Source organism: Serinus canaria, chromosome 2, assembly GCF_022539315.1.
Source record: "Serinus canaria isolate serCan28SL12 chromosome 2, serCan2020, whole genome shotgun sequence".
Taxonomy (NCBI): domain Eukaryota; kingdom Metazoa; phylum Chordata; class Aves; order Passeriformes; family Fringillidae; genus Serinus; species Serinus canaria.
Genome location: NC_066315.1, coordinates 129,645,480 through 129,670,569, shown reverse-complemented (window position 1 = coordinate 129,670,569; position 25,090 = coordinate 129,645,480). Strand labels below are relative to the sequence as shown.

Here is a 25,090-nt window from a genome sequence, read left to right as displayed (position 1 = left end):
GAGATGAAACGAAATTCTGAATTGCACCATTCTTTCTGGAAAGTTGCAGAAAATCCTCACATATTTGGATCATGAAATTTGAGCTACTCTCTTCCTTCATACTGCCTTTTCATTCTCTGCTTTACTCTTGCTGTGTCCTGAATGTCTTTTTGATTTTATTTCTTAAGAATTGGACTTAGCTAGTCACAATACCAGCACTGCTGTAAGCCCATGATGAAAAGACAACTAGAATGTATCAAGCAAGCTGATGCCGGTAGATGTTATGCTTATCTTGGAGTGTCTATGTAAATGCTTTAAAAAAATCATCCTGTGCAGGCATATTGCTACTGTAGAAAAAACTGAATTTCTTTAAGAAGAGACTCAATGCAATAAATAAAACTGTGTTTTGTCTTTTGTCACTCCACCTACTTTGCAAACTACCTTGAACTCATCATTGAACTCACTTGACCAGTGTCAAGCCGGGTCTGACTTTCAAAGCTGGCACAAAATGGTTTTGGACCATATCCCCTATCCTTTCTAAGTTCTCACTGCTCCATATAATTTTACATACAATAATTCCTTGATCTTGCAGGAATTTGATGAGACCAGTGTTTGCAAAGAACTGTAGTACAGCTGAGTTGAATTTGCACAAGGTAAATTTTGGGTGCTGTTTACCCTGCTGACCTCTGTGAATATCATTTAGAAGCATGGGATTTTGGGTTGGGGTTTTCTGCATGTTGTATTCTTTATTCCTGGAAAACAGAAAGATGCAATTGCTTTTCTCAGTCTTAGTGCTTCAGAAATTGGCCTTTGGTGGTTTACTCCCCCGGGCTCTGTTCCTACTACCTACCTCACATGGACATGAGAATGGATCAGGTTTGACATATCTGGCTCTTCCAGATTTAGAGCACTGAAAGAAAAATGTCATGCTGAATTTGACAGCTCTTTGTCTGTGTATGCCATGATCCCACAAGGCTTCTATCTCCATCGAGCAGTCTGACACCCTGTCAATTATTTTCCCAGATTTGTTTCAGCAACCCCAGCAGCCTTTCTGCCAGGTAACTTCTCCCATTACCTACAGGCTGCTAAACAGATTGCCCTGAACATCTTTAGCAAACACAAAACAATCTGGCCCCAGTCCCACCTCACGTCATCCCACAGAGTAATCAGCACCCTCCTCTGCAACCTCATTTTCTGGATTTGAGATGGTAAAGAATGTGTATCTTGGAGCCCCTCAGCTTGGTAGGTCCATTAGTCACTGCACCTGTCAGCAGAGCAGGCAATTGCCATGGAAGTCATGGCTCAGCCTGGGAAAAGACCCTTCACCAGGTGAGTCAAATGCAGCATTTACACAGCTGCTCTGAGGGAGCCACAGAAAGAGCTACAGGAGCCGTGTGTTACCATTCAACCTCCTCAGTGTGCTACAGAGAATGCCAAAATTGCCTTCTGTGCTTCATTTTAGCTTCCAAAAGCTCTTGCCAAGCACAGAACGAGAGCTAAGGGCTTGTGCTGGCATCCATTTTGAGAAAATTATCTGGAGGATAGCATGGGAACCGGAGAGCTTGTGAGAGCTGCTTTCACCAGCCCACAGCTTCCTAGGTTCCCAAAAATGCTTGTGTATTACAGCCCACAGGAGCTGATCCAGATGCTCTGGGGTAGTTAACCAACATGTAGCAAATGCAAGAAGAGCAGATGTGTGCTGTAAACTACACCTGATTCAACATGATGAGCACAGACATACTATGCAGCTGATGCACAGATAACACAGGTTTAATTACCCACAGTTTGACTGTCCAGTGTTGACATGGTTTTTATGACTAAATCACCCCTGAGACACACGGAATCTGGAATTGCAACCACAGATAAAAATTTCCTTGCAGCTACATAAAGTCACAGTACTTTTCTGACAAATTTTGGCTGAGAGTTTTGAGCATTTTTAACTTATCTGGTTTGCAGTGTATTTTACAAGGAGTGAAGTTTTAAGGCATAAATCACTGACTTACAGGAAAACAACTGTGTAACAATATTACAAGATATACAGAACAGGATGCACTTGGGTTCCAGTTTCTGTTCACTGGCTCACCAGAGACAAGGATCATAAATCAAAAATAGAGAATGGAAATCAAAGAAAAGTAACAGGAAGTGTCAAAATGAAAACCTGGCAAAAATTACCAATAGGAAGAAAAAAAAGGAAAGACTCCAGATGTTTGGGGTTTTTTTTAATATAAAACCTGGGAAAGACTCAGTGAACAAAAGATCTGCAAGCAGAAAAGAAAAAACGATAGCTTGGGCAGGGGCTTCTCTTTCTTTCTCACATACAAGCCAGGTCTATTGAGGCAAGAAAATATTTATCTATTAAGAAGATGAGGGAGGTGATGAGGGAAAAAAAATCATATAAACATTACCTCCCCCCCTCTCTTCCTGAGAAGCACAGCTCTGGAAACTGTGATCTTAGAAATATTTCAATCGGGCTTACAATTCAAAAGGTTCATTAAATCCAGGATTATTACCATGAGAGAACTTGATCAGAGCAGCCAGGCTGTAAAGTTTAAGGGGCTCCTTATTCACACATACCTACAGGCTGCAGCACTCACGGTCACACGCCAGGAGCGTGTGAATCCCAGCCCTGCCAGAACCAAGTTCTTTCCTCTGGGGCCATCTGCTGGCTTTCCTGCAGATGCTTCCCAGGATCTTTCTGGGACCATGATTGCTTTATCAGGTGCATCAAAGGTGAGCAGTGAGGAGCCATTCAGCATGATTTCTCAGGGAGCTGCAATCCAAGCTGTGCTGGAAACTACATCTTTCTTTCCCACATGCCACCACAACTCCCATTGCTGGTGCACATTCTACAATCCATCTTCTGAAGACTTTAAAAACAAAATCCAGCCCCACTTCCAATACTTCCCTTGCAATCAGATGTTCTTCCTCCTTCCCCATGTGTGTGCCATATTTAAATTGTCCTATATTTTAATAATTTTGGGGGTAAGGCACACTAAATCTTACCTCCAACAACTCCAGCCAACATTAATAAATTCGCCTAAGACTTTCAAACAAAACTGTGAAAGAGGAAATTAAGCTGAACGCTGACATTTAGAAAGCAAAAGTCATTAAGTAATCCATATTTAATTTCTCTAAGAATCAAACTTAGTCAGTAGACTATTAACTCCAGAATACATTACATTTTTATTTGTACATGATCATTTCAGGATAATTTTACCAACTGACATATATTTGCATCATGCTGCTACTAAACTACAGCGTATTACTGTAAATTTCTTGTCAAGTCCTTAAGAATAGCTAGATGCTTAAGGCTAGCATAAAAAAACCCAAACAAACAACAAAATACCAAACACAAACAACCTACCCACACTACCCCAGGCAAATCAAACACCTTTCTCCCTTTACCCCCCAGCATATTTTACAAGTTTTATGATTGTTTGAACAATATTCATGAACCATACTGTAACATAAAGAAACCTTCAATTCTAGCACATTCCATACAAAATTAAATTCACGTTTTGAGGAACAAAAATGTCCCCTATTATTAATAGAAAATATGTGCTGACCCATTGTGGCATTCAGTAGCAATTTGCATCTGAATACCTTTCAGACGAGGGAAACAGACTGATATGCTTTCCAGTTTAAAAGCTCCAGTTGCTATAATTCAAAATTACATAGCTGGTCTATATTTTATTTGTATTTCATTTAAGCATTCAGCTTTGTCTACATAGCTCTGTTGCACTGCAGCCACACCTATTCAGATACGAGGAATCAGGAAAGCCACTTGCTATATACACTGGATCAGAGTTCATGCAGTTACATGTGAAAGTGCACTGTAAATTTACAGTCCATCCGAGCAAAGACTTCTAAAATTAACATGATGATTTCCTGTATATTGTTATAGCATCCACTGCTTTGAGGAGAAAAAATGAGGAATATGCTCCCTTAGAGATAAAGATCATGATAATGATCTTTTAGAAATCCTTAGCAATGCAGACATGAAAAGTAACTCTGGTCTCTTTAGGCATTAGTTATTTTCTTGAATAAGGCTGAAAAGCTTTTAAATTATTTCATAACCTTAGAGCTGTTTGGGCTCAGAATAAGCGCAAATTTGAGACAAATCAGAAAGGCCACAATACAAAACAGAATTCTTTGGTATTTTTGGCATTCTAATGCACTGCAATGATGCTTAAACCTCAATATTAAGTCTTGCAAACCTGTACTGTAAAGATGCTGGAGTCCTTAACAAAACAAGCCCTTTCTTATCTGCTGGCTGGTTGTGTAACATATAAATTAACCCAGTCAAGCTAACAAAACCCAGTGCTTCTCCACAGCCTACAGCCAATGAAAAATCCCCTCGAGTGACATACCCCAAGACAGTCCTGGAGCAGTGGGAAGTAACATCTGGGAGAGCATCTGACCAAAGACCAAGAATGAGGTCTTCATGGTCCTCAGTTGCTTCTTCATCTGGAGTGTCTGCAGGGTCACCCTCTAGAGACTTCACATTATCCTTTTTCTTCTTCTTCTTCTTCTTCTCTTTTTGCTTCTGTACCTTGTCCTTGAATATGTCACGATGCTTGGGTTCTTGTGGACCACAGAAGAGTTTGTCTTTGCTCAGATGCAGCAAGTCATCTTCTGTTGGGATGCAAATCATGGCATGTAATTCAGGGTTCCCCTTTCTCAAGAGTGACAAATTGACCCAGACAAGAGCCCTTGGGTAGCTCATCAAAATTGGCAAAAAAACATCTTCAGTCATTTCCTTCTGTCCCAGCCGAGAAATAAGGCGGATCCGCCGATCTTTCCCAGCAGTGGGGTAACACCAGGCTGACAGCTGCATTAGTAGTTTCTCACTCCTATTAAAAATTTTCAAAAACAAACATCACAGATAGTTATTAACAAGCAGTTTAACAGAAATCCAGGACCCCACATATCTGCAAGAGCACACTTAAAAAAAAGCCCTGGGGCTTTCTGTAACCTTCCAAGCTGGTAATTGTATCACTCTTAGCCTAAAAAGAACATTGGTGAGTGGAACTCATGAGTTGTCTTCAGAAAAAAGGAGACATTACTTGTTAAAACCCCCAAAGCTTGTTAAAACCACAAACACTCTAAAATCTTCAGTGACACTAATGCAGTCCAGAACTTGCAGTGTTTTCTTCCCCTGGTAACCACACAAAAATGAAAGACCTGTGCTCAGGCACTTTCCAATACTGTTGCTGCCCTCATGTGTTGCACTGGAATGTGGGGGATTCTCTATTTTCTGGAGACCATGTTAAAAAGTGCAAGAATCACCTGTGGTGATGTATTAGGGAAGAGAATGCAAGATGATTTTCACAGCCATAGTCCAAAAGCCACAAATATGAGCTTCTAAAAGCTCCATCAACCTGGAAGCAGACAGAATACACCAACTCTAAAAACACAGTAAACTCCAGAGTGTTAAATTTAAGATAATTTAAGGAGTTTTCTTTATGTAGCCATTGAGTTTGCTGGAGAAAAGCAGAAGGATTTCCACTCAAGAGCAGATCCTGATTTGTGACAAAACTATTTAATCTCACTGTATTTGGATGAAATAATTCTGTCATCTTAATAATCAAGGTTGAGCTCTTCCGTTCCCCAATTCAATCTCAATAAAAAAATAAACGTGTGTATAATTTCGTCATACCTGAGAACAATAAAGTCACTTGTCTTAGTTTCATCTCTCTCACCAAAATCTTGGGTGCTTGTAAGATCCTCTGTCTTTAGGGCACCTTCAGAACTTGTTATTTCCATGGTCTCCTCTGCCTCATCATTCTCAGGGGAAGCTTCTCTGACTGCTTCTGCTTTGGGGTCACAAAGGGTCTGCCCTTCAGTTGTGCAGCAGTTGGGGTGTGGGGAAGAAGGACATAAAAATCCTCCTGACGCTTTCATTCTTTCTTCCCAGTTCTTGGTCAGCTGCCCCCAAGGACAGATGAAAGGAGACAGAGTGCCCAGCTTGACATAATTTGCCCTCTTTGCAGGTGGACGTCTAAATGATAAATAAGTAGGTAAGAATATTTTCAAAATCAAGTACTTAAAACAGAAAGGGAATGCACAATTAACTTTCTAACCTCACTGAACAACAATTTTAAAACTACAGTCTAGAAAATGCTGCTGTATTTCTGTCAACTATATATTTTCAGCCATGCTAGAAACATCTACCTGCTGGGACTCACACCACCACCTTTTCCTCTGAATGTCTCCTATTGTCCCCTCCTATCTGGAAGGGGAACCAACTCCAGTTGGTGCAGAGGACATTTCCAGCTACTCCAAACTCGTGGTTAAGAGTTCTCTTTGCTGCAGTAAACACGAATGCAATCTTCAGAATGCCTGATATTTAAAATTAGATACCAAAATGTACCTCTTAATTTACTTTATTCTTTAACACTTGGTACATACTTGGACATACTCCTTTGCATTCTCTTACCTCCTCCCCCATTTGCTGCTTAGGGATCTCAAAATAGTTTTGTTTATTTTATTGCTATGCAGCCTTGTTACAGCTCTATAACTGAGCATGTCTCTGGGAATAGAAGAGTTTAATTTATACACTCTGTTTAGGAGAGTTAAATATATCTAGGATTCCTAAAACACTGGTGAAAGATCTCAAAATGTCCAAGCCTAAATGAAAACAACAACAGATAATTAAGGGAATATTTTAAGCAGTATTCATTTTCGTCATTCTTACCATCAATTTTTAAATTAATGTTACCGTTTGAATTTTTCAAGAAGACTGGCTTCCAATTCTTTGGCAAACTGCATTCCTGCCTGGCAGTCTGGGAAATCATTAGGAGTGTGGGGTGTCCTTTGGTATTCAGAATGCTTTAATGCCTCTTGCAAGCCACCGACTCGTACACCTCGATATATCTGTTATAAAAAACACCCAAAAAGCAATGTTGAACTAATTCCAGGTTCCTAGCTGAAACAAAACATTAATGGTCAAAGGGTATTTCCTTAGAAAACTGAAAGTCTAACACTTAAGCTTTAAAAAATATACTTAAGCATGATTTCTACAGTTCTAGATACTAATTTCAGCAAAATAGTTATTCATGCTTTAAATTTAATTCTGCAAAACTATCAACAAATATCAAGAGAATTTCACAGGTTCTGATCTTGGACATTGCCAGGAATGTTGTATTACTTCGACAACCACTGCCCAATGTATTTTAACCATACAATAGGTATCACTACAACTAAATCCCTGGAACATTCAAAAGCGTAATTTTAACTGCAGAAAGATATAAAAACTGCCACCTGAACACTCAAAGCAGGATGCTTCCAGCAGCACCAAAGGAGTATTCAAGCTTAACACAAACTTTGTTTTAAGCTCTCTCCCACATCAGAAGCAGCCTTGGTGACAGAGGTGCAGATAGCCAAGCTGGAAACTGATTAGCAGCAGGCACCAAATGATTTCTCTTTAGAGGCATATGCTTGTAGAAGCACAGAGAGGTACAGCTTCAGCTTTCTCTCCTGACTCCCCACTGATTTGCTGCTTCTAGACTTCCATGTGTACAAAGTTGTATGTGGGCATAGCTGTCTTCCAACAGAAGACACGGAAAGCTATTGTTTAAGTTTCAAGGCCAAGCTTCTGTCATGAACCAGTTCATATGCTGTTTTTAAAAGTGAAATTTTGATTCTGTAATTGGAAATTGGTTATACAATGTGAAGTACACTCTCCAAAATAAATTAATTTAAACTAAATTATATAAATTATCAAATTTACTTGCAATTTACTATCAAAGTTACTTACAAAAGGAATCCAGAAAGCCATGCCCCAGCCCTTTGGGAGACAGATATCCCAGCCACTCCCCCATCCTGGTCGATCTTCTCCAGCCATTTTCCCTGGCTGCTGCACCAACAGTATGGGAATCTTAGACTCACATGGACCCAAATCAAGGTGTGATCCAGGTACCAGTAACTGAGCTCTCATATGGTTTAAATCCTGAGAAGGAGGAGACATTTCCCATAAATTAATAACCATTCTTCTTCCCTCTTCCAGATACCCTTCCAAGATACAGAAAAAAGGTGAGCTTACAGCTAGGAAAAATATAGTAGTAATACATTACATATTTGAACAGAATTTTATCAAGGCATGAAAAATTATTTAAGAAAAGAGTTATTAAGCACCCTTTTTCTCTCCTTCTTACTTCCATAGTCCTTCATAAAGAGCATGTACAAGGCACAACATACATGAAGGAGGAAAATCAAGTTCTGCAACATTGTATTTGCAGACTTAGGCACAAGACTAGATTGAACAGGTGCTTTCAGTCCGTCAATACATGGAGCAAATCTGAACGATATCCAAGGAGAGGGGAAGAAGATTTGGTCATCAAACAGTTCACATAAAGCACGCTGGCACCGAGGTTTTGTCAATCACCAGTTGTTACATTCCATTGCACCACATTAAAAATACATTTATGAAGAAATAGACCATCAGACTCCCTGTGTTTTATCACGTAAACATTCAATTTCATCACAGACTAAAAAGCACTGTCATACATAAAAAGATTGTTCTGGTAACTGTCATGTGCTAGTATAATATTTTTAAGTACTCTGCTTTTTTATACTATGTCAGACAGTTCGAAAGAGCACAAAATTAAGTTTCAGAAAGAATATTTAAAAAGATGTTTTTGCTATACAAATGTTTTCTCTTTCACCATTACAACGGTGCCAGAAGTTTATTACCTCTTGGGACTAAATCACCTTTTTATCCATGCACTTTATGGGCTGCCCTCCATTGTCAATGAAAATGTCAAGATAGGAGATTTCAAACCTGCAATAGCAAACTTGAAGTCCTCTACAAATCACAAGTTATTGCCCAGCACAGCCACAGCACAGTGTGCTACAGTTCAGAAACACAGGATTTCTTTCCTTTCAGCTTCCACAGTTCTTTCACTCAGAAGAATCATCCTGACTACAGCTAAAGGCCAGAGCCTTCCTGTGTCACTCTTTTCTGCTACACAAGTCAAGGTGATGTATGAAAATCCAATTCCAAACTTTTCTGTTATAGAAACCTCCAACTACTGTCCTGCAGGCAATCCAATAAAGCTTTCTTTTAATTGAACCCCTGGTCAATGGCTGTGCAAGAACATTATGCAAAGGCTACAAAAAAACCCCTTCATGTCAGCAGCTGGATACTATGACATTAATGAAGCTATTGATTAATCTTAGATTTATACGAATTTCTAGAGTCTTTTCTATGGACTCCATGAGCCATTTCCTCAACGTCAATCCACCTACTTAGTTACCTGCTCTGAGATTTTATTTTCAGTGACGTTCTTACAGATGTCATGGTCCCAGATAAAGCTGTGAGCACAGTCCGCAGGTACACCCTTCAGGTACAGCTGCCTAACTTTATCATTATCTACAAAGGAAAAGAACCTTTAAAAAAAATTCAAACAATTTTTGTGGTTTAAGTACCAAATTACCAAAGCCACCTCCATCTCATAAATATAATGAGCAGACAACCAAGAAAAGCCTATTAAAAGCTCCACAAGCATAACTGCTTCTGGCACATCTTTCCATCACATGTATTTCCAAACACAAAATATGAAATCAACTGTTAGTGTTAGAAAGACTAACCTGGTATTTTCTCACCAGTGTTTTATCTTAACAAAAGACATGACTGTTGGAAATGTAAACTAGGTATTTACATACCACCTTTGATATTCTGGAATCTGGCCCTTCTGGTGGAGTGTAAAGCTCAACAGATTCAGTAAAAATCAGAAAGAGCAACATTATAAAGCCTGAAATAATTCTGCCTAAGTAAACTTGCAAGAGAAGCAAGAGTTACCTTTGAGAAATGTACATACAGGAAACACTTGTATGGCTATGCTTAGCCTGCAACACTTATTTAGTACTAGTTTCCTGCTCGGGATCCTTTCAGGCTGTGTCCTTCAATGAAGGGACTACTCTTGCTTACGTCTGCACAAATCAACAACTGTGTGCATTACTGAAGAAAAACAACAACTGCAGCTTCAAAATGGATTGCTGAAATATTAAATAACCTCTCTCTTCTTCAGTTTTACAATCTAAGGAAAGCAAAGAAAATGTGTACCTACCTTTAGTGATCTAAGGATTAACAGCCTTCAATGTACAGTACAGTACGCAGTGAATGCTCATCCATTTAAGAAAAGTAATTCTTACCAAGAAACAATGCAATGAACCTATTAATAGTTCTGTGATTAAAAACTTAGAGGGATTGCTCCTCATTTCATCATCCACAAAGTGTTACATATTAAAGGAACTTAACATGTTCCTTTAATATGTAGAATGTCAGGGTTTGTTTTGTTTTTTAAAATTATTTAAGTGTCTTTAAAAAAGGTTCTGCTAAGTTTTCCAGGTAATGTAGACAAAGACTCAAAGACAGAAGATTTGGATTATTCAGTGGTACTAACAGTACCTAGCAATAGGTACTGTCAAACATAACTGCAATAATTATTTATTTAAAATCCATAATCTTTAAAATGCACCCATTACAAAAAGTTGCAAAATCCTTTGCAAGAAATACTAACTACTGCAGCACTTGTGACAGTTTGGTGATGTTACAGATACTTGCCATACATTCTTGCTAATGAGCTAGATTTAACTGAGGAAAAGAAATGCAAAATAAATTATCAGATTACAGTGCCATTCCTTCAAATTAAGAACAATAAAACTACAAAGGGAATCCTTGCCAATTAAGCAGAAGAATTCCTTCTCTGACCAAGAATTAAGAACAGTAAACTGAGCAGGAACCTAAGAGAGCTCAACACTCCTACAGGCAAAACATATTCTGTCTGGAGAGAAAGCAAGTATTAATGCCTCAAAAGAAGGAAAAGAGCAACAAAACTGTGTGTGGTGCTAGGGAATGCCTTCCTAACTCTTACAGATAACCAAGGGGGAAGGGCACATAATTACAAGCATAAGGTAAGGCAAGTACTTATCCATCTTCTGTACAGAAAGCATTTGTGAACACCAGAATCTCTTTATGTTAAATTACTTAAACATGTTCTAGTTCCTTCAACTGCAAATTATTCACTGCAAATGTCTTTGCTTTTTTTAACATTTCCTTCTATTACTACAGTTCAGGCAGCCTATCCTTGTCATATTCTCAGAGCTCTTTGCAATTCCTATATTCTATAACAAAAAATATGAATATTTGTTTCCCCACTAGAGAAAGACCTTTTAACTCAGTCTCTTTTCATCACCATCACTCATCCAATATCCTCCTTATTAGCCTAAAATATCCTTCTCTAACTTGGCACATTCCTTCTCTTTGATCCTTGCTGAACCTGGAGAATTTATTCTTTCTACTAAGCATACTATAACTCAAATCATAATCCCAAATCCTCACACCTGTTCTTCTTACCTCTCTCCTGTTTTCTTCAGTCTCTATTTTAAGATTTCTGGGGAAATAACCTTACTGATGAATAAGTTGCTGGTATTAGTGAAAGTAAGATGTTAGGGCTAATACAGGAAATAGGAAGTTGCACTACTAAGCACATGAAGCTCATCAACAAGCTACTTCTGCTGGTGTCAATAGATGGTGTTTAGACAATACAGGCAGATAGAAGAAAGCTTTGTTAGATTTCAAGCTATTGATCTGATTTGCACAGTTGATTATCTGTCTTAGAAGACAGGCCTAAGAGTTCTATTGGAAAATTTTCCTTCCTCCTATTCCCAAAAAAAAACAAAAGGGAAAAAGAGAAACACAGCCCGGGAGCAGCCTGACTCTGCAGGGAGGGTGGGTATCAGGACAGCTGGGGACAGATACTTACACCTCTGCAAGAGGTGCATTTACAAGCATGGACCCAGGCTCTGTCTACAGAAGGAACTTTAGTTCACGAAATCTTTCATGGTGTATTCTCCTTCTGTGCATCTCACTCACTGATTATGTAGACGTTTCACCAAACTCCATGTCAAGTGTTTTTTAAGGCAGCAGAATTTGTTTTCTCCATACAAAACAGTAACAAGATATTAAAATGTCAGAAGTGTGCTTTAAACTGGAGACAGGAACAGTACTGATGTGCAGTCATGCACTTACTGGGAGTCTTGACTCCAGCCTAAAGAAGTAATGACAGTTGATTTGAATTAAATCTGATCAGTTATGTTCATAACACACAGCTTGCACACATGCGTATGCACTGAAAAAATAAAGTAACTTGGAAAGACTGAAATTACATTTGATTTGTTAGTGTGTTACTGACAGGGAAAAACTATACAGGCGTATCTCAGAACAGCATTTTGGAAAAAAAAGCAGTATGAACAGATGCGTATCATTCCACAGACTACCTGGATGACAATTCCTAAGCAAAGGCAATGGCCATAACTTACCTAAACTATTCACTCATTTGACAAACAATGCATCTTTAAATTAGTTAAGTTTATCTAAGAAAATCAGTTGGTTTTTATACAATAATGAAGAACAAGAGAGGCTAAAATACATACGAAACCCGTATACTAATGTATACAGTGCTATTTCAATCTTAATTGAAATATTAATCCTAATAGTACTTGAATGTTCAAGAAGCAAAAAAGTGGAGAAAAAGTGTGGAATACACCAATGGTTCCCTTTTATTGCTCAATAAACAAGATGTGATTAAAACAAAAAAATTACTATTAACATTTTTAATAGAGTTTAGCTCACAATATAATTATGAGCAAGCTCACAATACAATCAAGGCTCAGAAAGTTTATGTAATTCTAAAGCTCATAAAATGATTTTTTTTTTCAGAAGGAGGTAATTAATAGCACTGAAATGGAATTACAGATCTTAGAGAAGTCTTTTTTTGGAGCAAGTTCTACTGGAAGACAGTGGTCTTGTCTATCTTCTTTCATCCTTCTGCCTACTCAGCTTTTTCAGCTGTGTGTAACAGCAGAACCTAAATTAGAAGGTATTACGCTATTTATCTTTCCTTGGTAGCTGAACAAGGACTTCCTCCTTCTCCTAAATAAAAGTCAGAGAGGACAGAAGCAGTTTTAAGTGCATGATGAAAAAAAAAAAAAAAATCAGAAAAAACCAAAAAAGCAACACCAGGTTGTCTGAGTATTTATGGTATGGAAGATATTTTGCAAGTGAAGCATAACCCCAGGTAGAAAGAGCTGGACATTTCTACCCAGCCAAAGGAAAAAACAGAGGTGCTCTTGATTCCCTATCTTATACCATTACCTCTTTACCACGGCCATCCTTCCTGAGGGAAAACCAGCTCCAACAGTGGGAGAGAAACTACTATGAGACATTTAAAATACCTAAATGCCTTCTGTTGATCTTGCCTTCTTGAACACATCCTCACAGACATGACAAGCAGAATGGAAGACACCAAATTACTTTCTGTAGCTGCTAACTCTTCTAGCAGCTCAAACCAGTATCTGTAAGCAAGTGCTACATATCTCACCTTCTCAGCAGGAAGGAACCAAAGAAGAGGTGATGTATTCTGCAGCATTTCCAACAGGAACACTAATGATGAAAAAGTTAGCTGAGCAGAACTAATTAACAGAAAGGCTGCTCTAGATACAGAGGGTAGAATATGTAAGAAAATGAAAAGAGCAGAATTTTGTAGAGCTAAAATAACTGAAGTAGGTGTTCAACCTGATTTAAGTGATATGTAAGACTATATTAGTCTAGTGTCTATTGTCTTGCAAATAGACCACCAAGGAAATCCAGTATTTTGAAGACTCTGGAACTTTCAATTTGTCCTATTTGCTACTGCTTGCTAGCTGGCTATCATGTTTCTCCTATTAGGTGAGGCAGCCTGTGTCCAGTCAACCTAATTGAGCATGCCTACACTGTACACAAACCCCACTATATCTTGTGCATACTTTTGCCCATTTTAGAGGACATTCACATCCAAATGAATTTGAATTTTGCACTGAAACATTGTATAAGTCAGCACTGAAATGAAAATTTCAGAGGTATGCTTGCATCTTTCATTTTCTATCATAACCAGCACCTTGGCCATCTGAAAAACTAATCCTGCAAAGGTAGTAACTTTTTTGCAGTGGAATTGCAACTTTCAACATCGTGGGCCTATAAACCAGAAACAGCAGGTATCTTCTTTGAGAGAGAAACAGGAAGACTAAACACCAAACAGAAACTTACTATGGAGCTTTTAGCACCTGGTTGGCCTTGCCAGGATTCGAACCTGGATCATCTGTATGGTCAGACAGAGGCTTCCATTGAGCACAAGACCAGCTTTGGTGCATGTCCCTCCCTCACAACTGCTGTTCTAAAACCTATGCAACTTTCAAGCTGTTTCTCTTTTGCCAGGGGCTCTGGAAATGGGAAATATTTTGAACCAAAACCTAGAGGAAAAGAGCAAGAGACAATCCATAGAAGATGACAGTAAATGAAAACAACAGCATAGAGAGAAACTAAATCTCTTCATATAATATAGACAAGGGATTTCACCTTGGTATTTTTCAAAGTCTGGCATGGCTTTTGTCTTCTTTTTTGGCAAATTGACCCGAGGATCTCCAACAGTGAGGCCAAGTATTGTACCTGGTGGCATATCTGATGGTGAGCTCATCCCTTTAAAAACACACAGATGAACATTGCCATGAAACCACCAATTAAGTTGTGATCTTTTTCTGCACTGGTATTTTGAGCATTTTTGCCTGCAGTGATATGACACCACTGCAAGCCAGTGAAGCAACTCAGAATACTCAATTTAACATGTTTTGAGAACTCACCAATGCTTATTAAATGTTCAATAACAAAAAAGTCAACAAGAGCAGTGCAAGGCTTGGTTTGCTATTATATTTACATTTAGCATAGATATGAAGCCACTGTCACAGACTCAATTCATGCTTTGCATTTGACAAATTTCAAAGAACAACCAACCTTTGTTTTACACCTGACTTCAAGAGAAAGGAAATTTAAAAGTGTTTTGTGAAAGTTTTACCTCATCTCTACTTAACTGCCTCACATTGGATAGACACTTGAGCACAATGTGAGATCTACCAAAGGGCCTTACCTGTTTCAGTGCTAGAAATTGACAAAATATTGTTAACTTTATGATACTTTACAATTCAGCCAAATACACAACTGTTAATTTAGAAATGAACATATATAAACAAAGCATAATACTTTCACTTTGGATTGGAGGCTACCATTTTATCTGTGGATGTATTGTACAACTTTTGTCTTAATTTGAAGTGTATGGTGAGAGAGAGTGAGAGTATACATCAGATTGTGTATCCCATCAGCAATCCCAAATCTAAGTTTGCAAAAATAACAAACAAGACTCTGTTTCTCTATTGAAAGTTTGAACTACACAGAGGATTTCAATTCCCTTAAATATCCCCAATGTAACATTTTTAATTCTTTGCCATGCCCTGGCAAGTACCTAAGCACATTCTCAAAGGCATCACTATCTTGATCATGCAAAAATAAGCATGTACAAAATTAAGTCAACTTTATTAGCATGCCAATTTTGACCACTAGATTATAAGTTTTCCCCCCCCTCCCACCAATAGCACCCACATGCCCAAATACCTTCCAATAGCTCAAAGATAGCACTTTGACATTGATGAAGAGATACTTTTTCAGAGTCCTTGCAGTTTTCTACCCACCAGTTATTCAGTTCTGTTTCTGAATCTGCCATTTCCTGGAAAACAACGTATCTAATTAAACTCAAATGGTTATTCATTATTTTCTATCAGTATGAATTCAGTCTCAGTTTGCCTTAACTACTATAGTCACTTTCCTCCTCTTCAAGTTTTAAACCAAAGTAATTTTTTCCTGATGATGTATAGTCCTATACTTTACAATAATCTCTAACAAGCTGTACCCTGTGTTACAAAAATAAATAAAACAATCCACAATACTTCCTAATTCTGTCATTTATTATTTCTTAGAGAAAGCCAGAGATTTCATGACCTCATCATGTTTGCTTCAAGAGACAAAAAAAACTTCATTAAAACCACAGTGATGCTATATGCCAAGAAGTAGATTGAACACCTAAATCCTGGAGAAACTCCATACTTGATTGAAAACACATATGTTTTCTGTACCTTACATGTCTTGCCCCCTAGTTCTAGGGGCTCTAGCTCATTGCTTGAGAAACAGGATGTGTAGTTTGTCAAAAAGAATATGAATTATTCTGGAATTATTCTTTCAGCAGAAAGTACACAGCCTGCTCAGGACCACTGTTTTTATTTTCTTCCTACTCCCACTTTAAATCCAGGTTGGAGTTCTTCCTGAGATCAGCATTAGTCAAGAGGCTCACCAGGGTAATACACAGGTTAGCCTTTATGAAAAGGAAAGCTACATAATTTATAGGTCTTTCTAGCAAAAAACAAGCTTGCACACTTTAAGAACATTACCAAAATTACACTAACATGCAAAGTCAATTTCCTTACTGTTTGGACAGAAGCTGCCTTCAGGGTCTCTGTAAGGATGGAGTGTGATAATGGGCCAATCAGCCTGTATCGGAGAATCTCCATGCTTCTGTCACTGAAACAGGAAAGTTTCAGGTGGATGTACAATTTTACAACACACATTATTTTCCCCAGTACTGTTAAGCCAGACATGCAGCTATGTTTTGTGGTTATGGGCCACAGCTTCTGACTCAACTGTGAACAAACCTGATTACAATGCCAGTAGTCCGTGAGATCCAAGAGTAGGACTGGAATGGATCTCTAGTGCCGTCTCCAATTATTTTTTTCACTGGCACAGCCTTTTCTCCTTCTTTATCCTCCTTCTTTCTTTTATTGCCAAGGCTCGTAACAACTTCCACTTGTTTTTCCTCTTGAACTGATGTCGTAACAGGCTCAGAAATACAGATTTCTTCAGGCTCTGAACACTGAAAAATTGCTTTTAACTCCCTCAGTATGTCCTTAAGAAAAACGAAGTTTGGATTAGGATGATATGCAGTACACCGCAAACCTTAAATATGCTTTCCTATAGGAAAATATACTTAAGTATAATTTTCCTATATGGATTTCAAGGAATAAAATTTAATTTTGCTGAAGTCAAGGGCTTGCTAAGAAAAGCTGAAAGTAATATTGAAAGTTTCTAAGAATTTGTTCTCTTGAAAATTAACGTAAGAAAAACTGCCTGTGCACAACATTCTACATCTTCATTTTTGGTTTTTTTTTAAAGCTGATAGCTAAGTATCAGAATATAATTATCCATGATGACACTGAACTTAGCCTGCTGGGGGTGCCAGTGGAAAGGATGTAAATCAAGCAACATCATATTGCACGCAAATCCTGAAGCAAGTGACACTAGAAATGCTTTCAGAAGCTCAAACACTGAACACCTCAGCAGCACACACTTTCTGTATAAGCTTTATAAAACCAAGCTGCAAAACACCAATATTGTTAGAGTGGAAATAGTCTTCCAACTTTTAGTTCCTGAAGCCATGTATTATACCCAGTTCTTCCATACTTTTCAGATGACCTCTTTAGCATTAATAATGCGCAATACATAAAGAAATAAGAGGTCAACTATACAGGAAATATACCTGCTTCAGAGCTGGATGCACCCAGATCCACAACTGTCTGTTTTCAGATCCATCCCTGGGCTTCCAAATAAATGTAACAGGACCAAGCATAGCCTCAGGATAGCGATCTGCTCGGTAAAGATTCAGGGAACCCTCGAATCTTCCAGACAGACAAGAAGCCTCTTGAAATGTCAGTCCTAAAAAGAAGATACTTATTGAAGAACAAAGTCATATGTTGTTTAATAAACAAAGTAAAATTGAAATTCAGTCTGGCTGCTGAGCGGCTAATGTTGGATCATAATTAGCTTATTAATAAGCCACTGAAATAAAAATGTCTAGTTCTAAATGTCTAGTATGACATCTTAATTACATTTTTCGCTCAAAATCAGTATCAACTCTGTTAGTACTATTGAGTAACTACTACTGATACATTACTACAAAAGAAAAAGGATGTGTCATCCTTTAGTCTATTCAGAATCTTTATTTTGAACTATGTAAATTTTACCTGCGTCAGTGCTACATATTCGAGCAAGTTGCTTCAGAAGCTCATTCTCTTTACCCTTCAACTCCAGGCAACAATAATATGATAAGTCCTGAAACAATATGATAGTGTCAAAGAGAGGATAACTCTTTAAAGTGACCCTGTTAAGAAAGGATCAGACAGGGCCTCACAATTTACACGTAAGTAGAAATTATTCATTCTCTAAAATTTGCCAAAGTGAAATGAGTTTCTTTTAAACTTAAAATTAATAGCTGTAGGAAAGTGGTGAGGCATTTCTCATTTGAGGGTCAACCCGCCTCTTAAGCCAACCAATCAAAAAGGACATAGAATAAATTCTCTCTCCTCAATAGCTGCTCAGGTAGATGATATAAGGATTCAGTTAACCTCTTAGCTCTTGAGAAAACTGAAAATGCAATATTTCAGTATTTCATAGTTACCATAAGACTCCTTTAAAGTTCATCTTATTCTCTTTGAAACTTGCCACCCAGAATTACAGTTATAAAATGATTCATTTTATATGTAGCAGTCTTATTAAAAGCTGACCCAACAGTACTTTAAAGAGACAGAAATATTCATTATAACTAAGCAGTTGATTACTTCACTTTGGCAAAATATCAAACAAAAGATGTATTTGTGGTACCTGAAGAAGGCATTGCTTTGTCATGGCTCGGTAACAAGCCCTGTAGCTCTTCTCTGTAGGGCTGTTTCCTAAACAGTATCCCCATTTCTTTACCATATGAAATCTCTTTGCATGCCAAATATGGGTTTCCAGCCAAATATTCTTTCTTTGCCTGTGATTAAACTCTGCTACCAAATTTATGTGGCGTCTTCTAGCTTTGCGGCATTTAGTCTTTGACTGTTCTTTTTTCTGATGTACAGCTTTCTCTGCCTGTTTTTAGAAGAGAGGACATTGAAGTAAATCTCAAGACAAAAAAAAAAAAAAAAAACTGAAAAGAAAAAGGCTGAAATATAAGAATACAGGAAACACTAACATTAAGTTATACTTTGTTGGATCACTCTTGAGGGTAACTAACTTTGAAATTTTCTATGCAAATCACATCCACAGAAGTGCATGAAGGTTTGACTTATATAAAACATATATAAAACAAAATCCACACAGATTCAGAAACTTTACAGTGAACAGTGAACAGTAAGCGCTGCTACTTCTTGTATGAAGTTTTTGCCACACATATTCACATGGACAAATCAATGTGACATGGAAAATGCCTGGAGGTTTGACCTCATACAGAAGCAGTACAGATGATCAGACTGACAGAAAGGAGCCTATCAATTCTACAACCCATACAAGCTGTCAAGAGAGGAGTGTGGCAATATCCTGACAAATTCTTGATAGCCAGACCTAATCAAGGTCTGAACTATTACATATAGATGCACAACAGTGTTTCATTTTTCTTTTTATGAAGAAAAGTGCTACAAAGAAATAGGACTATAAGACATACAAAAAGATTCTTAGAATATTCTTTGTAAGCTCACCAAGAAACAGACTTGACAACAGACCACTGGTTATAAGAATAGCAAAGGAAAGAAAATGAGAAGATCAGTGCCAAGAACACTAAAAACAATGAAGCAACCCATGAAATTAAAACAGAACTGGGGAAAAAAAAAAAAAAAAGCATCTTCCCATCAGACCCATCACAGAGAAGGAAATACAAGCCACCGGATCAATGGTAGGTGACTGGTTCAGAAAGGCAATTAGAGAAAAAGGCATTGCAGGTAAAAAACATACATCTTTAAGTTTATTGAAGAGATAAGAGATGGTCCAGGTAAATGTTACAATGAATAGGGTCATGATAAAGTACCTAAGACAAATGAAGAAAGTGCAGCAGAATTGAATCATAACTTTGAAGATGTAGATCAAACACTGAAAAGTAATAGGCAGAACTTTTACAAAAACAAGTAACAGAGATATGACAAGCTGCAAGAAAATGTGAGCCACTGCAAACACATAAGCCACACCAAAAGACCTGAAGACAGAAAACGTAGCAGAAGAAATACAATTGCACCAGGGCCAAATAAATAATCTCAAAAATCCAATGGAGTGGAAACAGAGATGGGAGAGGGAGTGTGAGCATGTACACAGAAGTTAGGCCGTCATATGAAAGGAGTTAAAAAAGCAGGACACAAAAGAACCAAAAAAATATTAGAGAAATATAGATTTAACAAGGATAACAGTAAGTAACTACGGAAAACACCCCATGCCTTCTTCCTTCAGTTCCCAGAAAATAGGCCCAAACTGCATCTCTTGTCATGTCTGACAAAGCAAAAAGAATGTGAACTAAAACAGTAAAATGAGATACAGGTTGTGAAGATCCAATAAAACATCCTAAAAAAAAAATGTAATTGGTGTGTGGCAGGAAGTATCCAAAATGATTTCTGAACCATGAACAATCATCTTCAGGAACTCAGGGTGGAAGGTGCAAGGTCTCAAAGACAACACAAAAGAGAAAAAGAATGCAATCAATAAATTTATCAGTCAATCTTAATACATAGAAAATTTACCAAGCAAACTCAATTGATCACTTTAAGAATTCTGAAAGATGATAAAGTGATCAGTGCCAAACATTGGGAAGATCATTTCCCAATAACATCCTGCTGAACCACTTTTTAATTTTCCTTTTTAAACGTACAGGAAGGCCACAGTGAGTAAGGAGCAAGTAACCCCCATAGGCATATTCTGACTAAATGCTGAGATACTGCCACAAAACGAGTTCAAGGAGCTGTTAGGACTAGTCAGTTAGTAAGGATTAAGCTGCATGCAGCCTGCCAACAACCCCAGTGTATCCCCACGTTGAGCTGTAACACTAGAACCATCATGTCACCTGTGCTAGCTTGAGGCTGGCACAGTCACATCCTAAAGCTGTGGTGGAGTGCAAGGCAGACAGGTCTTGCTGAGGACTCTTGGACCATGTGGAACCAGTGCGCCACTTGAACAACCTCTGCTCTAAAAGAGTGGACTCTTAAAACTACTCTAATACTTTTCAAGATGTCCAGTGATCACAAAGCCAGGTGGTTAGTGAGACCTATTTGAGCTACCACCTGAAACTGAGGCGTTCCTGCATTCAATCCAAATGTCAGTCAAAGTTTAGGGTACTCAGGAAAGTCTGGAAGAAGTTCAGGTCTGAACATTAACAACTACAGGTGTGAACACTGTGCTTTGGCTGTGCCCACTACATCAAATGCTGTAAGACACACTTATACCTCTTTCTTGGCCATCTCTTGGAGCCGCCTGGGTAGGCGTTTAACATTGTGACTCATTGCTCGCCTTCGCATGTGCCTGGGGAGGGTCTGGAAAACCAGAGAGTTGGACGACTTCTGTGAAACTGCTTTCAACATGGCACTGATCTCAGCAGCACGAGCTTGAGCAAAGGCAGACACTGGAATGAAAGAACTGCATCAGAGCATGACAAACAGCAAAAAAACCAGAGGAGGATCCTGTACGTAAATTATGGAATTACTCCTACTACAGCAGTCCAATATCTTCTTGACATAAAAGTGCTGTACACTGTCACTGAAGAAATTTCAGTTCTTTATATATCCTGAAGTTTACAGATATGCTCAAGCAAATATTTATACATGAATGAATTTCAAAGCTGTTTAATCAACAATTTGCATTTGCATTAAATACTTCTTTGTTAAATTAGAATAGCAATCTTTTCAGGTGGTATTCAGGGAGATAAAAAAAATCTTTAGCATGGAAAAAAATGAAGTAGTAACATATTACAGACTGTTTTGAAACAATCAAATAAAAATCCAGAGCTTGGTCTCATTTCATGTTTATGGAAGAGTATCTACTATCACAGCACTGCCATATTTTGCAAAGCTGATCTGCTCTCCTAAATAAACGTTCTGTTAGACAAAAAGCTATACTTTACTTACATCATGAGCAAAATCAGTTTCACTGGCATTAAAGCAGATGTCAGTATTCATTTTACTGGCAAACAGCAATCAAAATGCATATTCCCTCACTACAAGCAGGTGTAACTTTTCCACTCTGAAGTCTCAAAGAACCCATTGAACAACACCTAGTCCTTAATTCCAGTTCACAACTACTTCTGTGTTTTGGAGAAAATCAGGAAAAACAGAAGAACATAGCATCAGTTCTAATTTCTGCTCTTGCATAAAAACCAAGACAGCAAACTTAATCACCAGCAAATTGCTCTGGACAGATAAATTATGACATTTTCACATATACAAACCTGTTATGTATTTTGGCATCTCCTCAGATACACTCTGGTGTCCTCCTTGCCATCCCCCTCTTCCTCTGCCTCTCTCTCCTCTACTTTGCCCCTTTGAAAAATATTGGTCTTTCCTGTAAGAAGGCCCAGATGACTGATTTGAAAATTTCTGCTGCTGCTCAGAACGAACATCTCCTGGAAGGTTTAGAGATGAAAAGAGGTTAGAAAAACACAAATTAGTCTGAGTAATCAATAACTCAATTAATCTTTCCTCAGAAAATCCCACAGCAGACTCCTATTATATTTGCTACATATAACTGAAAAAACCATCAGAAATCAGAAGAATTACATGCTTTCTTACAGGAATAAATAAGAATTTTATGCTGCCCTGAAGCAAACTTGTGATAGATTAAGTAACTTTTGCATGCTCTGAAAATGGTACACAATCCAGACTTTGCCTCCAGGAGTCAGAGCGAAATCAGTCCAAGCAACATCATAGTGATTTTTATTATTGTCTTCTCAGAGTTTTAGTAACAAAACAGCAAAGTTATATTTTCCACTTGCTCCTTGATTTTTTTTCTATAAGCAAATGTATTCTTGCCTGACATATATTTCTTTTACAGCAATAAATTAAGGTAAGCATGATACATGTATGTTGGCGCAGTAAGTTACTTGTCTGGTATAAGCACTTAAATCAATACTGAAATTAAATAACTAGGGCCTACAGTAAAGCTTTCTAAGGTGCAGACATACCTTTCAGGAGTGCTAAGCACCTAGCAAGTACCTAAAGTTTCAGAGGGCCTTGAAGTCCTTATTCAAAGAGCAGTGTACATTCAGCCTAACAAGTACTATATATTAGTTTAGATTACTTTATGTTCAGTTTTCAGTTAAGCCTTAGTTAGGATTTCTACTACAACTTGAGATATGTTGGATTGTCCAGCATGAACTGCCTGAGATATGGTTCTCAGGCAGCTCATACTGGACAATCCAAATAAAAAAGCTCCAGACAGCCATTCCTATCACCCCATCCACTACATCAAGTCAAATGCTTAAGAGAACAAGAGACCATAGCATTCAGGGATCTTCTCCAGCTAAAATCAAGCTGTGTGTACACAGAAATGGAGTGAGAGATTTAAAAAAAAACAGGTTTCAGGTTGATCTTCTTAAACAAGCCTGTCTCTTTGTCCCAAAAATGCTACCATTGGCATGAAAAATAGCCAGGAGATTCACATTCAGCAGCATCTCAATTTATGAGACCTTAAAAAACCAAAGAATCTCCCTTTTCCATTTCAAATAAGCAAGAAAATGAACTTTTTATGTTCAGCAGCAGTACTGTTGTAGCCTGCTGCAACCACACATCATGCAGAACTGCAGTAATACTGCAGAAAACTAATCATTTGGTGTAGAAACAGAAATTAGCTTTTATGTGGAACAATTCCCTGACCTGGTTTTACACTTGCCTGAGAGCAGCATTTTCCAGACACTGAGGTGAAGGTGAGAAGGAAATAACTAGGAAAGAGGGATGGAAGCTGTCTCAGTCAGCAAATCAGTGTAGGCCTACAGCCCAAATTAACTCCTACCACAAACACACCCTCTTAAGGAAGGAAGACATAATCGGAAGACAGAAGTCTGCTTGGCAAAACTCTCACTGACTTAATAACTAAAAAACCCTTAAATTATTTTAGCTGCTGTACAGATTCGTAGCTTTGTAACTCCTATTTAGGATTTTGCTTTCCTATTTCTACGAAACATTTCTGTAAAACTGTGATACTGACACTACAAAAGAACACTACATGGATGAAAATCCAGGCTTTTTAACAGAACAGAAAAACATAAACCCATTATCTTAGAAGGTCCCTGCTACAAATAAAGTTAGAAAAATTTATTTAATCTAGCAGTACTCCTGTAATGACATTCCAAAATCTTCAGACATGGCTGAGCATAATTTGCTATGTCATTCTGCCTGCTTGGGAACTCTTCAGTCACCTAAATACACAGTGACGCTTAAGGGTTTTTCATTCAATCACAAAGATGCAATCTGTCAGCTTCTGCAGGCCTCACAGTAACAAGTCCTTTTTTAAGTGGGGTTTTTCCCAGAAATAATGAAAGTAACAAAATATCGAAATGTGAAGGTAGTGGTGGAAATTGAGGTCCGATTGAAGGATAGAGGATGCAGGTCAAACCTCAAAGACAAAAGGAGCACCTAGCATACAATCTGACAGGATCCTTCAGTCTTCAGCTGCAAAGGTTACCTGTGTACAAAATGCTCCTGCAATAACCCAGGACACTGCCATTTGAGGACACGCCTTGCTGCCTCCTGCCAATACCCTTCACAGATGCAGGAGCCACAAGCCCCAGGAGCCAAATTGCTTGGGCATGCAGATCTGAGAGAAAACTAGTGCATGAGGGAAAACATAGCACCAGCGGACTACTGGTCTGGCGGAAAAGCAAGAGAGAAACTGGATTTGGTATAACACCCAAATTCACTTTACGGCTGGGAACTGTAAGGATTCGTTATGTAATCGAAGGGATGATAGAGAGAAGGGCATATTCACAGGCTACAGAATAGTCTGGGTAGGAAAGAGGCTCTGGAGACCACCCAGTCCAACCCCCCCGCCAAGGCAGGGTCACATAGAGCAGGTAACACACGAACGGGTCCACACAGGGCCTCCCACAGCCATACCTGGGGTCGGGCAGGCTCTGCTCCCACCGCCGCTGAAGGGCCCCGGCTCTGCGGGCAGCGTGACGCTGGCCGGCTGGTTCCTCATCTTCTTGGCTCGCTTCTTCTCCCGTGCCCCAGACATCTCCGGCGGGGTTGCGGAGCCTCTCCGTAGCGGGCAGAGGAGGGGAGAGAGAGGTCGGCGGTGCGGTGCAGGCGCAGCCGCAGCCCCCGGCACCAACCCCAACGCAGCGCTCACTCGCGGCGCGGCCTCCACCGCCACACGTGGACACCCACGCCCCGGCACTGCGCGTGCGCT

At 38.7% G+C, this 25,090-nt stretch overlaps 1 protein-coding gene across 1 annotated transcript; it reads right to left on the bottom strand.

The window, feature by feature from the left end:
- Window positions 1–1,728: 1,728 nt before the first annotated feature.
- POP1 (POP1 homolog, ribonuclease P/MRP subunit) lies at window positions 1,729–25,056 on the bottom strand. Its single transcript, XM_009087088.4, has 15 exons — window positions 24,796–25,056; window positions 22,134–22,307; window positions 21,136–21,311; window positions 18,557–18,805; window positions 17,920–18,007; window positions 17,436–17,611; window positions 16,555–16,805; window positions 16,330–16,423; window positions 15,464–15,575; window positions 14,378–14,497; window positions 9,237–9,352; window positions 7,739–7,930; window positions 6,701–6,855; window positions 5,639–5,980; window positions 1,729–4,832 (listed from the first exon to the last, which is right to left on the bottom strand). The coding sequence occupies exons 1-15, from the start codon at window positions 24,914–24,916 to the stop codon at window positions 4,169–4,171; spliced, it is 3,030 nt and encodes a 1,009-aa protein (XP_009085336.2). The 5' UTR covers window positions 24,917–25,056; the 3' UTR covers window positions 1,729–4,168.
- Window positions 25,057–25,090: the final 34 nt, after the last annotated feature.

Excerpts from the sequence above, each read along its gene's own strand:
- POP1 (XM_009087088.4), bottom strand. The coding sequence starts at position 24,916 with ATGTCTGGGGCACGGGAGAAGAAGCGAGCCAAGAAGATGAGGAACCAG. Across the intron at positions 22,308-24,795 it reads CAGAGCCTGCCCGACCCCAG|GAGATGTTCGTTCTGAGCAG; the intron begins GTATGGCTGTGG and ends TAAACCTTCCAG. Across the intron at positions 5,981-6,700 it reads CTTCTTGAAAAATTCAAACG|ACGTCCACCTGCAAAGAGGG; the intron begins GTAACATTAATT and ends TTTATCATTTAG.